Below are 12,914 nucleotides of genomic sequence, written 5' to 3'. Positions count from 1 at the left end.
GCTCTCCTGCTAGTGTGTGTGTGGGGCAAAGCCATCACAGCGGGGATGGGTTGAGGGTACTGCTTAGATCGGAGGGCTCTCTTACAAGTGGCAGGAGGGAGACTGCTCTTCCTCCCCACTGCCCTTGGGGCCCCTCCTGCAGCCAGCCTGGGGCAGGGGGTTCTGCCCTGGCTGCAGCCTGTTCCTGCCCAGGAATCGTGAAGGGGCCTGGCTTTCCACAGCAGCCTCCTGCTTGTCCAGGGCTGGTGCTGGCCCCGGCAGAGGCAGGTGGGAGCGGCGGGGCTGGGAAGTCCCCAGTAGCCACCCTGCTCCCTCAGCCTTCCACCAACTGTAGCTCTGACCAGCTGGGAGGCCAGCACAGAGGGCCTGAGGGTTGCCTTGGACCTGGGGCGGTCCCTCCCTCGCAGGGGGCTGAGGTACCTGACTCACCCATACAGCATCCCGGCTGTCTGGGGAGAGAGCCCAGGGGATCCCCCTTGGTGTTCTTACACCAAACTTCCTCTCTGCTGCCCCACCCCCTACGGGGGCCTGGCCTCTCTCTGGTCACCTGCTCCTCATCAGCAGGCCCATCTGGAGCCTGTCCCAGGGCCATTTGGATAACATCGCCCCACCCCATGGGCACACTTACTGGACTCCAGGAATTTCCCAGGCCTGCCCTGTCTTAGTGGGCCCCCCTGGGAAATGGGCAGACAGACATAGGTGGCCCCCAGCCCCTGTCCTGGGGGGCCTGCAGTTTGGTCAGGGCCCAGATCTTCCCTCACAGAGCGGGGAGGGGCCTCTGTGGGCCCCTCCCAGCTACGGAGGGCTACTGAAAGCTTAAGTCCCCTTGGCTGTGCCTTGCCCAGACCTCAGCAGCCCGGCCTCTAGAGGAAGCATTCAAGGCTTTGCCTTTCAGCAGAGGCTCCGGCGCCCACCCCCAGCAGGACCCCATGGGCACAGTCCAGAGACATAGGCCACACACCTCCTGCCTCCAAGGGCAGGGCCCCGGCTGCCCCAGATGGGAGTGGAAGGGGGGGGGAGAAAGACTGGTGGGGGTTGTGGGGGGGTGTCCCAGATGTCACTGGGGACAGCAGCAGGTGTAGGGGCATCTCACCTCCTTGGCCCTCCCATGTGCAAGTAAAGAACCCAGCAGAGCCCAGTGAGGGTCCTCAGGTGCCCCCCACTTCAGCTCAAGAGGCCTGCCAGGGAGTGAGGAAGACATACCTCCCAGGAGTGGGCCCTGCCCCAGAGAAGACACCGAGGCTCAGGGAGACGATTTATTGACACCCTAAGACCCCACAGCAGGAGGGTGGGGAGCTGCTTTCTTCTGACAGGAATGGCCAGACGGCCTCCTGCTCATGGCCTGGAGGCCAGCTTTCTGCTGGGGTCCAGCCCCTGCTCGGCTCTGTCGCCCCACAGCCAAGGTGCCGGCTCCCTGGAAGAGCTGGGGTCCAGCCCAGCCCACAGCGAGGCAGCACACGGCGGGGCGGGCATGGTGCGCACAGGACGTGCATGGTGGGCACGAGTGGGCGGGCGGGCAGCACCTGAGGGCATGGCCATCAGCTGAGCAGGGGGGCAGATCTATCACTGGTCACTGTGGGCTTCAGCTGGACGTTGGCGAAGGGGTTCCTGCAGAGAGGAGAGGGGTCTGTGAGCGGGACACCCTGCACACCCCCTGCCTACCCAGCCCTGCCAGCAGGGCAACTCCCAACAGGCCCAGGGTGGAACCCAGCCAGCGCCAGGGGAGGCCATGCCCACCCCACATGCTCCAGGCAGGCAGGCACCAGCTGGTGGGTGGGCATGGTGGGACAGGTTGGTTTCAGGCGATAGGTGGACATCGACAGGTGAGAGCCAGAGGGCTCGTCCAGTTGCCAAGCAGGGTCCCTAGCCACAGCCCACCCACCAGGCACCACGGAGCCCAGCCTGGGCACAGACAGACACGCAGGCCAGCAGGCGTGCGGGTAGAGCCAACACAGACATGGGGGACGGCCACGGCCATCCTCGACCAGACACTGCCTGACTCCACATCCCCAGGGCCACAGCTGATGGACACACTGGACGGAGAGACAGGCGGAGACGGCACGAAATGACACAGATGGGGTTGGGCCGCAGGCCCGCACACCACGATCCTTGGAAACCACGCGGCGGGAAGACAGGCAGACTAGGCCCACAGCAGGAGCCGTTACCTGCAGAGTCCGCGGCCCTCACGCCACCCTCAGAGCCACAGCACAGCAGCAGCGGTCACCTGGAGCATCCTAGGCCAAGCTGTGCCCTGCTCGCCCCCCGGGAGGCACACAGAGGCGGGGTTGGGTGGGGGCACCCTGTTTCCCCAGGACTCGACTCTAAGGTGGAAACCCCTGGATGGTGGGCGGTGACAAGGGGGCAGGCGGCAGAGACTGACAGTGGGTCACGTGGGACTTGGTGTCGCTGAGATGACGTCGAGGCTCCTTTCCACTCTCTGGGCAGCGGTCATGCCCCGGCCTTTAGGCCATGCTCAACCCCAGCTTGCTCCCCCCAAACCCCCGCCCCCAGGCTCCTCTTTGGCGCTGGTCTGTCTGCCCCCGGCTACTCTGGCTAGCTCAGGGCTGGGGCAGTACCCTGCCTGCCCTCCTTGAAGAAGATGCTAACTTCTGGGGTATGTCTTGGGGGTCCTGGTCTGTCCCCACACCCAGGGACAAGTGGGGGACTTGGTTAGAGACAGGGCACACTTAGTGGTGGAGCCAGGAGACCCAGGCCCAGCGACAGGAGGGCTGGCCGGGTACTCTACCAGTCCACAGGGTCCCTGAGGAGCCCTCCCGGTCCTCCCAGGAAAGCTGGTGGCAGAGCCCCAGGACTGGGGCGCATGCTGCCCAGAGAGCTCTCCCACTGCTCTCCCTCCCGCCCTTGCCCCTCTCCCCACCCCCTGCCCCCCTGGCGCCACCAGGACTGGTGAAGGGGGCCGTGTGACTTTGGGGGTACAGGAGGGGGTCTGTGGGCGGGGCTAGCATTGCTATGAAGCGATGTCTAGTAGTCCCAGGCCCTGCAGAACCCCAAAGGAGATCCCCAGACCCGACTCCTAGCCCATCCAGCAACAGAGGCTGGCCCGTGGCCGGCTGAGGGGCGTCCATCAGGCCTGGTCAGGCTGAGCGCGCAGAGCTCCACCAAGGCAGGGCTTCCAGTGACAGACGTGGTGGGAGGTCTCCCTACCAAGACGGGGAAGGGTGCTGACTTTCTCGATGAGCACTCCAGCCAGAGCCCCTGGACAGAGTGCCTGGCTGAGGTCTTGTTCAGCGGACAGCAGCAGGCTCCCGGAGCAGAGAGCCGGAGCCCCAGCGGACAACGTGGACCTGAGAGCTAGCCGTCCACACTCAGTCCTTGGACCCCATCCTCAGATTCGAGGAGCTCTTGCTCCATCAGGGGACCCCATGCTAAACTTGGGGTGTCTTTACTCCATCCTCAGACTGGGGTGCTCCATCCTTGGACCCCCTCCTCAGGCTGGGGGTGTCTGTCCCTTGCCGCCGAGCGGCTCTGACGTGAGGCCCAGACCCCCAGTTGAGACCACTGTCCGCAGAAACGCCTTCAGCCACAACAGCCTTTGAACACAGCCCAGCCCCCGCCCCACAGCCTGGGCTGTGCAGGAAGTCTGGAACTGAGGTGGGGTGGGGGTGTCGAGGGTCCAGCTGCTGCCTCCTCAGGCACACAGACACCGGTCCTCTGGGAACCAAGCGAGGGAACACTCAGGCTCTGACGGGCAGCTGTCAGAAGCTGGGCAGGGACAGGGTGTCCCCTCCAACCGCCTCAGGGGGCTCTGCGCCCCTGGGACCTCCCAGGCCAGCCCGCTGCACCCCGCGCTCTGGGACGCACCAGGGCGGCGGCCAGTTTAGAGCCTTCCCCCAAGCCCCCGGGAGCACCGTCAGACAGAACGTCCCAGAGGCTATGCTGCAACTGAAGGTGTCCCCTAGGAGGAGAGGACATGCACCCAGGGCCTACCCGGTCGGGGCACCGTAGTCATGGGGAGGGCCAGCCCTGGGGGGATGACACATGCTCCCAGTCTAGGATGGGGCTGCCCCTGGCCCCCAAGCCAGTGCGGCTAGAGGGGAAGGCTGGGGCGGTGGGGGTGGCTAGGAGGCCCACAGGGGAGGTGGGGTCTGCAGCAGCTTCAGTGGTGGTGCTGGGGGTAGAGGCTACCGGGAGCTGGGGGCCAGGACAACAGGGCAGCAGAGGGACAAGCCAGATACTTCCTACCACTCCTCCCCACACCGCTGCACCCCGCCCTAGCTCAGCCCCACCCGATGCTCCATCGGAGAAAGGAACACAGTCCGGAGAGCCCAAAGCGAGCAGCGCTGATTGTGGGGTCCCCCCTGATTGGAGCCCAAGCACCCAGCAGAGTGAAGGCGCAGCCGGTGGGTGGCAGCAGGCCCAGCTACAAAGAGTCAGAACCCATGACAGGTCCAAGAAGGCCCGGAGCGCAGCACCAAGGCCCAGGGACCACCCTCCGGGCCTAACCCGGGCCACAGGGCCTGCCCAGAGCCACGCCAGCACAGAGACCTGCAGTCACTTACTAACTAGCCAGGCCGCTCAGAACCGGGCCACTTCCACGTCCTCGCTGCAAGGAAACACAGGGTGCATTGGAAGGGGTCAGCAAGTGGGGGCCAAGGACGCGTGGGGAGCGGGAGGGGTGCCAGACCCGGGGCGGAGTGGGGGGGGGCACTCAACACTGCAGTGCATGCCCCTGCAGGCAGACAGTCCAGCCCCCAAGGGGCTTCACTCCATTTCCAGGATGGTCCCCAGAAACATGGGAGCCTTCCCACCCCCAGGGTACCAGAATAGAGTGAGAGGACAAAGCAGGGGCTCAACCACCTCCCCACCATGGGGCCTGGCAGCCTGTTGGCGCCAGTACTTCCCCAGGCTCCACGCAGCCACGGACGTGGCAGGGACCGGGAAGGAGGAGCCAGACCCAGCCCGATGCAATAAATAAAACTTTTATTCAAACAACGGACTGCAGCACAGGGCACAACTTTGTTGTTTTTTTAAAAAAGAAAAAAAAAGGAAAATTATTTTCAGCACTTGACACCCTCCTGCCAGCGTGGCTGCTCCGCATCTACGTTCACCCGCGCGCTGAGCACGGGGTCCCCTGGATTGAAAATCTTTGCGCAAAACGAGAACAGCGGCAGGGAAGGCTCTCCCACAGTCTGCCTCCAAAGCGGATGCCTGGGGCCTGGGTCTTGCTCGCATCACTAACACTCCAGGGCCACGGTGGGCGGGCTTTGACAAGTCTTGCCAGCAAAGGAGGGTCGTGGCGTCCCCGCTGGCCCCCAGTAGCCTGAAGGGCTCAGCTGGGCGGTGGCCCGCTCTCGTCCCAGAATTCAGTGGGTGTAGAGACAATACCAGTAGCCATTGAGTCCCGTGTGTTTTCTTCTAAAGTCACCGAGACACACAAAGAGACGGCACGCACTTAGCCCGGCCGCACCCCTGGCTGGAGGAAGCCAGGGCGGCTGGCTGTGGTCATGCCCACGCCTCCGACCCGGGCCAGCCTCGCTACCGGGCACTCCCTGCGCTGGGGAGGTGGGTGACCGCAGTGTGCACACCCAGGCCGGTCAGAGAAATGATTTCCAAAGCGTGGGTGCGGTGGGGGTCTCAGGAGGTCTTTGGAAGGTCCGCGTGCAGCTGGGCAGTGCCTGCTGCGACCACCCCCCTCGCGCCAGTGCACCGGGTGAGGTAGGGAGACCCTGTGCAAAGATGCCCATGCCCACCTGCGGGCTGCGCCCTCGGGAGGTGGCAGGACGCCAGGCCCTGTGGGCAGGCTCCCTCACTGGGCACGGTGGCTCCTCGGGCGGGGCTGCCGGACAAGCCCTTGGTGCCGCGGCCCCCGAGGGGCTGGCCGGGCAGGCGGGCGGGCTGGGCCCCGGAGGCCAGGGGTCAGGCCAAGGTAACAGTACAGACCCCAAGTCCATGCACATCGGTTTTGTTTGTTGGGAAAAACAGTCCTTTCCCTAGTTGTTCATCTTTTTGTTTTTTAAAGGTTTTTTTTTCTTCAAACTCGAACCCTGGCCTGTGGCGAGCCGTAGAAAAGGGGGTGCGCTGCTGACACCTTGGTGTGCCGGGCGGGTGGGGGCCGTGGCGGTGTCGGCGGGTGGGGGGGGAGGCTGCGGACACACGGTGGGGGTGGGGCAGCACCATGGATCCTGGGGCTGGGATCAGAGTTGGCCAAGGCTGCGCTGGCAGCAGGGCCCGGAACAAACCAATGAGCAGAGAGCGGTGGAGGCCAGGGGCCGAGGGTGGCGGGGTGGGGGGAGCAGGGGAGGGGGACGGCAAGCTCTCCAGAGCCCCGGCGTTGCGTGGTCCGCGCCTCACACCGTGGACACCAGGGTGCCACTGCCACTGTGGACAAAGCACAGGAGAGCTGCCAGCCCGGGTCGGCGGCCTGCAGCAGCCTCAGAGGCTCAGAGTGGCCCAGGGCAGCCAGCACGCCCATCCTGACCAGCCCGGCGGGGGCGGGGAGGCCGTGAGGACGGCCTCGGGATCGAGAGTGCTGGGGAGCTGGGCGGGAGGCCGGGTCACCAGATGTCCCACCCAGCAAGAAGCAGACCTGACCACCTCACGACGGGTCACCTGCCCTTGCCCAGGAGCGCAGCCTGTGCTGCTGGACACCGCCGGGAGCCACTGGCCTCGCCCAGCCTGGGGGCCTCCACCTGCCCTGGGGGCCACTCCCCACCTGCCTAAGGTGCCCTGCCCAACCCCTTACCTGCTCACAGACCGCGCTCCATAGTCGTCCAGACCCTATAGGGTAAGGGGAGACGTGTCAGGGCCAGGACCCCGAGCCCTGGAGTCCACCTGCGCCGCCAGCTGGTTTTATGAGGCCACCCAGCAGGGCTGTGAGCAGCGGGCACCATGTGGCCCCGGGGCTACCAAAGGCAGTATCTCCCCACGCCCAGGCCTCCCAGGAGGCATCACACCCTGTGGGCACCCCCAGAGAGCAGACAGTAGGTGGCAAACTACCGCCAGGGTGTGGATGGCTGTGGGTGCCAAGCAGCGAGCCCAGGAGGGGGCCGAGCGCCTCCCACATGTGGCTTCCCTGGACAGTAAGCCCTCGCCCCGCATGAGGCTCCGTCACCTGGAGGAGGAGGACCCCGTGGTACTGACCTGGGGGAAGGCGGGCACGGCCACGCTGTAGGGCCTCTGCTTGAAGGTGCTGGCCGGCTGGGTCGGGAAGGCGCGGGAGGACGTCCCGTAGTCCGGCGGCGGCAGGGCCAGGTCATCCTTGTCCAGCAGGTTGCCGGTGCTGCTGCTCTTGCCCTGCTGCAGGCTGTGGTGACCAAGGGACAGGGGGTCAGCCTGCTCCCTGCTCCCCACAGCTCCAGGTCTGGACCTCAGCTCCCACCTCCCAGGGCACCTCCCTGGATTGCAGCCCACACACCCCTCCCAGATGGCCCCGCAGAGCTGGACCAGGGTGAGGGAGGCCATCCGCCTGGCTGTGCCTTCCCACGGCCCCACCCAGCTGAAGGCCACTGCTTTCGCCACCTGCCAAGGACAGGGCGCACTCACCTCATGTGCAACCTATCGTTGACGTCACCGTCCAGGACCCGGGTGTAGGAGAAGGGGAACCAGCCCCGCCTGCAAGAGAAGCCTCCAGGTAAGTTCCCCACAAACCCACCCCACGCCCACAGTGGGGTCTGCTGTCCAGCCCCAAGACTTCCACTCCCGAGCTGCTGAGCAGTGTGTGTGGAGGGAGGTGGGCCCCGGGGGTCAGCGCCTACACCCCCAGCCTGAAGAGCCTGGGCACCACTCACCAGGCAGGCCGATTCTGCCACAAGCCCCCTGCTGTGCTGTGGCCCCACAATCCAAGGACCTGCCACGCACCCCCCTGCCATGTGGGGGGCAACGTGGGCACCAGCTGGGGCTGGATTTGCTGCCCCAGCCACAGTGTCTCGATGCAGCCTCTCTCTAAGACTGAATGGGAGAGAGCAGCCTCATCTGTCTACCAAGGGGCGGTGGGTGACTTTGAGCCCGCGGTCCAGCAGTTAGCAGCCCGATGCCTGACCCGAGTGCACTACTAGGGTTCCTTGGCTCTGTAGCAAGGGGACAACTGTGGAGGCGTGGGGGCAGTGATAGCGGGCGGGTGGGTGGCCTGTACCCCAGGGCACCCACAACAAGCTCCTGCTGGCGTGGTCTCCTTGGTAACAGGTGACGTGACAGTGCTGTGACAGGGCAGGGCAAACTGCAGGGGAGCTTGGGCTAGGAGCTTCCCGGTCAGGCACCCGGGTTGTGCCCCAGCCCTGCCTGCCCCTCCCTCCAGTCAGACTGAGTGGCAAAGGCCTGGTGCCAGGGTTCCCCCACCAAGCTCGGTGGCTCCCCCTGTGAGATGGGCCAGGATGACAGGGGGTGCTGGTGACAGCGGGGGCCCCACCAGCTGTGATGAAGGGTGGACGTTCATCGCAGAAGGTGCCTGGGTGGTGTGCAGAGGGCGAGGTGCTGACTGCTAACCACCCACGGCTCTAAGGGAGAAAGACGAGGCTGTGTGCTGCCGGCAGAACTGGCAGCCTTCGGAACCCACGGGGGCGGCTGCTCTGTCGCCGAGTCGGAATCCACACAGCGACCCCAGGGGCCCCGGCCCCACCCCATGTGGGCAGCTTCCAGCGGGGGCTCGTGTGTGCGCCCGCCCGTGAGGGGCATCAGCGCATGCCGGTCCCACTCACATCTTGGTCTTCTCACTCTCGCCGTAGTGCCAGCCATCACGGGCCTCAGGCACCAGCAGGGTGATGAGGTCGCCCTCCTTGAAGCTGAGCAGGGTGCTGTTGTCGCCGGCGGCGTGGGAGAAGATGGCCTTCACCCGCAGGCGGCCGTTGCGCTCCAGCCCGGCGGCCATAGAGCTCGAGCGCGGCAGCGTCTTGTTCTCAGCTGCCGGGCGGCAGGACGGGTGAGGGCCGGGTGCCGGGCAGGCAGCCCGCACCCCGCATGGACACGGCCTGGGCGTGCCCGCATCCACCATACAAATATATCTAATGCCCTGAGGGCACACACGTGTGCCACATGCACAGCACCCACATGCATTTACACATGCACGTGTTCACATGTATCTGCAACCACACATGCAAGTGCTCATACATGTATACATCCTCGCAACCACTCAATGCATGCACATACACATTCATATATAAACCCATTTACAAATGCATGCGCATACATACTACACACACGCACCACTCACACATACACGTACTCACACACACACAACCACCGCATGTGCATGTACACACACATGGATTACCTGCAGCCACTCACAACGCATGCACACACAACCACACGCACATACACGTACTCCCATACATACGTGCAGCCAATCACATGTGCATGTGCCCACACAGTCGTACGTGCAACCTCATGTAAATGCATTATGTGTGCAGCCACTCATGCTGGCATGTGATCACATCTATATACCATCACACACATATACATGTACCCCCACATGTACACAATCACACCCATACATGCACCCACACCCATACACATTCACAAATGCACGCACCCACACATGTGCACAACTTCACACGAGTGCACGTGTGCAACCACTTAGAGGCATGCACCTACACACATTCACTCACACATGCACGTAGTCACACATAGAGCCACAACCATTCAAAGGTGTATGCACCCACACATGTACATAGTCACACACACATACATACTCTGTCTCCCGTGCATGCACCTATACACGCATTCAGGACCATCCACAGGTGTGTACCCTATATAAGCACTTGCATGCCCCACAGCTGCTCTTACATGTCCACACACTACCGATTGCACATGACTATACATGCCAACACATATGCTTCCACAATCACACACACCAGCACAGGCACGTTTGCATTACCACACAACACAGGTATGCGTGTCCATGTACCCGCACATACACAGTCACACCTGCGCACGGCCCGTGCACACAAGCCCCCCCCCTCGAGAGTGTGGGTGGCCAGGCCCTTACTGGCGGCGTAGCTGTTCTTCGGGGTCACGCTCTTGCGCACGGGCAGGGTGTTGGAATAGGAGTCACTCAGCTTGCTCTGAGTTTGCGGCGGGGACAGGGACTTGGTGGCCTTGCGGTCAGACCAGGGGTCGTAGTCCTCACTGTCCGGGCCCGAGACACCGTTCACAACAGGCGCGCCATCCTGGCCAGACATCCGCTGTGGAGCAGGGGTCGATGGGCAGCGGGGTTGAAGGCCCTTCAGCCACTCCCTGAAGGCCCCCCACCTCCCAGGCTCCCGAGGAGGCCAAGCACTCACCCCCACGAAAGGGGCCAGCTCCGGGGGCACGGGCAGTGGCTTGGCCCCCGGGATGGGGTCCGAGATGACCAGGTTGGACTTGGAGGTTGACAGGGTGCCCGGCAGGATGGCGCCGTTGCCGCTGGCCAGCTGCTGCATCAGCTGCACGGCGCGGTCCGGGATCTTGTTGGGGTCCGCGCAGGCCTGCTGCCACAGCGGCAGCTTCTGGGCCAGCAGCTCCTTGCCCTGCGGGAGGGGGGTGGAGTGAGGCACTTGGGGTCAGGGCCCAGCTGGTGAAGCGCTGAAGGCATGTCCCAGCCTGCCTGCTTGCTACTGCTGCTGCCCGGTTACCCCGTCACCCCCACACCCTGTCCCCAGACCTGTGAGGCCTCAGAGGACACACATCTTGCCCCCGGGGGTACTGCTGGGGAAAGGCTGCTTTCACCAGCTAGGTGCCTTCAGGAAGGCGGGTCCCAGTCCCGGGGAGGCGGGGGCAGGCCCCCACCTGGAGCAGTGTGCCAAGCCTGGTAGCTGTAACAGCTGTCAGGTGGGCTGGGGCCACAGGGGCCTCCAGTCACTGCTCACGGCTGCCCACTGCTGCCCAGCCCCCGGGACCCAGCTGACCAGGCTGTCAGAGGGCCAGAGCCTGGGCCTTGAGGGGTAGGGGGACCCGTCTCCTCAGAGCCAGCTGGTCTCAGCCCCCACAACCCAACTAAGCGTGGCCCCAAGCCCCACTCCCTTCCACCTGCTCTGCCATGGCCAGATGAGGGCGGGGCCGCCACCAAGTCCAGAGGCAGATTTGGCAGCCCTGCCCCAAAGGCAGGTGGGGCAGGGTCTTTTCTCCCCTGGCCACGGGCAGGGACCACGGCCCCTGCGATGGGGCTGGCCGGCCACTAGAGGGCGCCATGCCCGAGGGGATGGAGACACTGAGCCTGCAGACTGAGCTGAGCCCCCACCCGCTCGCTGGCTTGCCCGCTGCCACAGCTGCTGGGAACACAGCGTCTTGCTGCAAAGCCGTGGGCCACAGGTGCAGCCGAGACGGGGGACCCCACCCCCGCCCGCCCGCCCCCAGCCAAGAGGCACTGTCGGGACAGGACCAGCCCAGTGCCGGTCCCGCGGATGACATCCACTGCACACGTGCCGGTGGTGCAGGGACCCTGCACTGGGGCATGTCTGCTCATCCCCAGGCTGTGGCCGCCAAGCAGGTGTGTGCATGTGCACGTGTGCGCTCACGTGTCTGCAAGTCTGTGTATAAACAACTGTGCACACAAGTTTGCACACATGCCTGTGTGTTCTCTCGAAAGACCCCAGCCCACCATACCTGCTGGGCATTCAAAATGTCCCAGGCACTGGACCTAACCTTGCCCAGGCCCCACTCATGACCCAGACCTGCCTGTCCCTGTGGCCAGTCCTCTAGTCTCGCTCAGAGGGCTTTGCAGATGCCCCACCCCTGGCAGGGGGGCACCCCCCTCCAGGGCCTGTTATAGCCCCTCCCTGAGCAGCTCCCAGCCCAGCTGTGCCTGGGGCCTGGCATCCCTAGGACATGCCTGGCGGGGCAGCTAGAGGAAGGCCTGTGGGGAGAGGCTGTGGCCTGGGCAGGCTCACCGGGGGTCTTAGGGGCTCAGGGGGTCATGGAGGACTGGCAGGCTCCGAGGGCAGGAGGGTGCTGTGCCCGAGTTTGGGTGAGCACCCTGACAGAGGTGAGGGCAGGGGGAGGGGGATCCTGAGCCCACGGTCAGGCTGAGGGTCATGGGCAAACCCCTCCCAGGGCCCAGGGGCTTTAGGGGGCAGTGGCATCATCCCAGTCTAGGATGAAGAGGTGTGGCCAGAGGCAGGGCCCTAGCCCCTTGAGAGAGGATACTGGCAGCAGGTAGGGGGGGCCCTGGCCCCACCAAGGAGCACACCCTCCCGTGGTCAGAGCTCTCCGCCTGGGAGGTCACTCTCCAGCCTGCCATCGGCCCAGCCTCCCTGGACCCAACTGGAGGGTCCTAGAGCTTGGGGTGAGGCATCGGGAAATCAGTGTGAGGCGTGCGGGGCTCACCTTGGAGTGGTAGGGGGAGGGGGCTCACCTTGGAGAGGTAGTGGAGGGGGAGGGGGCTCACCTTGGAGTGGTAGGCGGCCGAGTGCTTGGCCACGGCACACTGCTTCTCCACCAGGAAGCAGAAGCGCCGGCGCTCCTCGGTCAGAGCCATCTTGTATCCGTCGGACACGTAGCTCTCCAGCTCGCCCTGCTTGTTGCTGATGGCGTCAATGTACTGGCCAGGGAGGGAGGGATGGCCGGTCAGTGTGGTCAGAACCAGAGTGGCCATCCAGTTCCCAAGGGTACCGTGTCCCCCAGAGTACTGTGCAAGTCCCCACCCCGGCCCCTGGGAACGAGACCAGAGGCTCCCAGCTGTGATCAGGAGGCTCCAGCAAGAAGGGAGATCCATCCGCACCCCCTATCCCCAGATACAGCCACACGGGCAGGGGTTCCAGGGGTGGAGTGGGGACTGACACCGGATGACAACCAAGACACATACATCTAAGAAACGGCCTCTCCAAATCTTTGGGAATAATTGAAATAGCAGGGTTTTCCCACCCATGTTCCGGTCAGCCCGGACCTGCAGGCCATCAGCCACTGCTGCCATGGCCTCTCACCTGGCCCCTGGCCACCTCTCAAAAACACCGGAAGGAGCCCCTCAGCCATGTGTGCAGATGCCA

The 12,914-nt window shown here is 64.4% G+C and overlaps 1 protein-coding gene across 2 annotated transcripts in view; it reads right to left on the bottom strand.

Moving 5' to 3' along the window:
• Positions 1–1,243: 1,243 nt before the first annotated feature.
• The window catches only part of BAIAP2 (BAR/IMD domain containing adaptor protein 2), a 44,342-nt gene continuing 32,671 nt past the window's right edge, over positions 1,244–12,914 (bottom strand). The window contains exons 7-15 of one of the 2 annotated variants that reach the window (XM_045299306.1): positions 12,317–12,469; positions 10,236–10,460; positions 9,941–10,136; positions 8,655–8,856; positions 7,504–7,572; positions 7,102–7,264; positions 6,704–6,738; positions 4,521–4,564; positions 1,529–1,608 (exon numbers count right to left, since the gene is read on the bottom strand). In XM_045299306.1, the coding sequence (XP_045155241.1) occupies positions 4,537–4,564; positions 6,704–6,738; positions 7,102–7,264; positions 7,504–7,572; positions 8,655–8,856; positions 9,941–10,136; positions 10,236–10,460; positions 12,317–12,469 (1,071 nt within the window). In that variant the 3' untranslated portion in view covers positions 1,529–1,608; positions 4,521–4,536. Of the gene's footprint in view, positions 1,609–4,520; positions 4,565–6,703; positions 6,739–7,101; positions 7,265–7,503; positions 7,573–8,654; positions 8,857–9,940; positions 10,137–10,235; positions 10,461–12,316; positions 12,470–12,914 lie in introns of both variants that reach the window. The other variant, XM_045299305.1, reaches the window with a different exon arrangement.

This window comes from Echinops telfairi, unplaced genomic scaffold, assembly GCF_000313985.2.
Source record: "Echinops telfairi isolate 266 unplaced genomic scaffold, ASM31398v2 ScPeMD7_7458;HRSCAF=8496, whole genome shotgun sequence".
Classification (NCBI taxonomy): Eukaryota; Metazoa; Chordata; class Mammalia; order Afrosoricida; family Tenrecidae; genus Echinops; species Echinops telfairi.
This window is presented reverse-complemented; position numbering and strand designations above follow the sequence as displayed.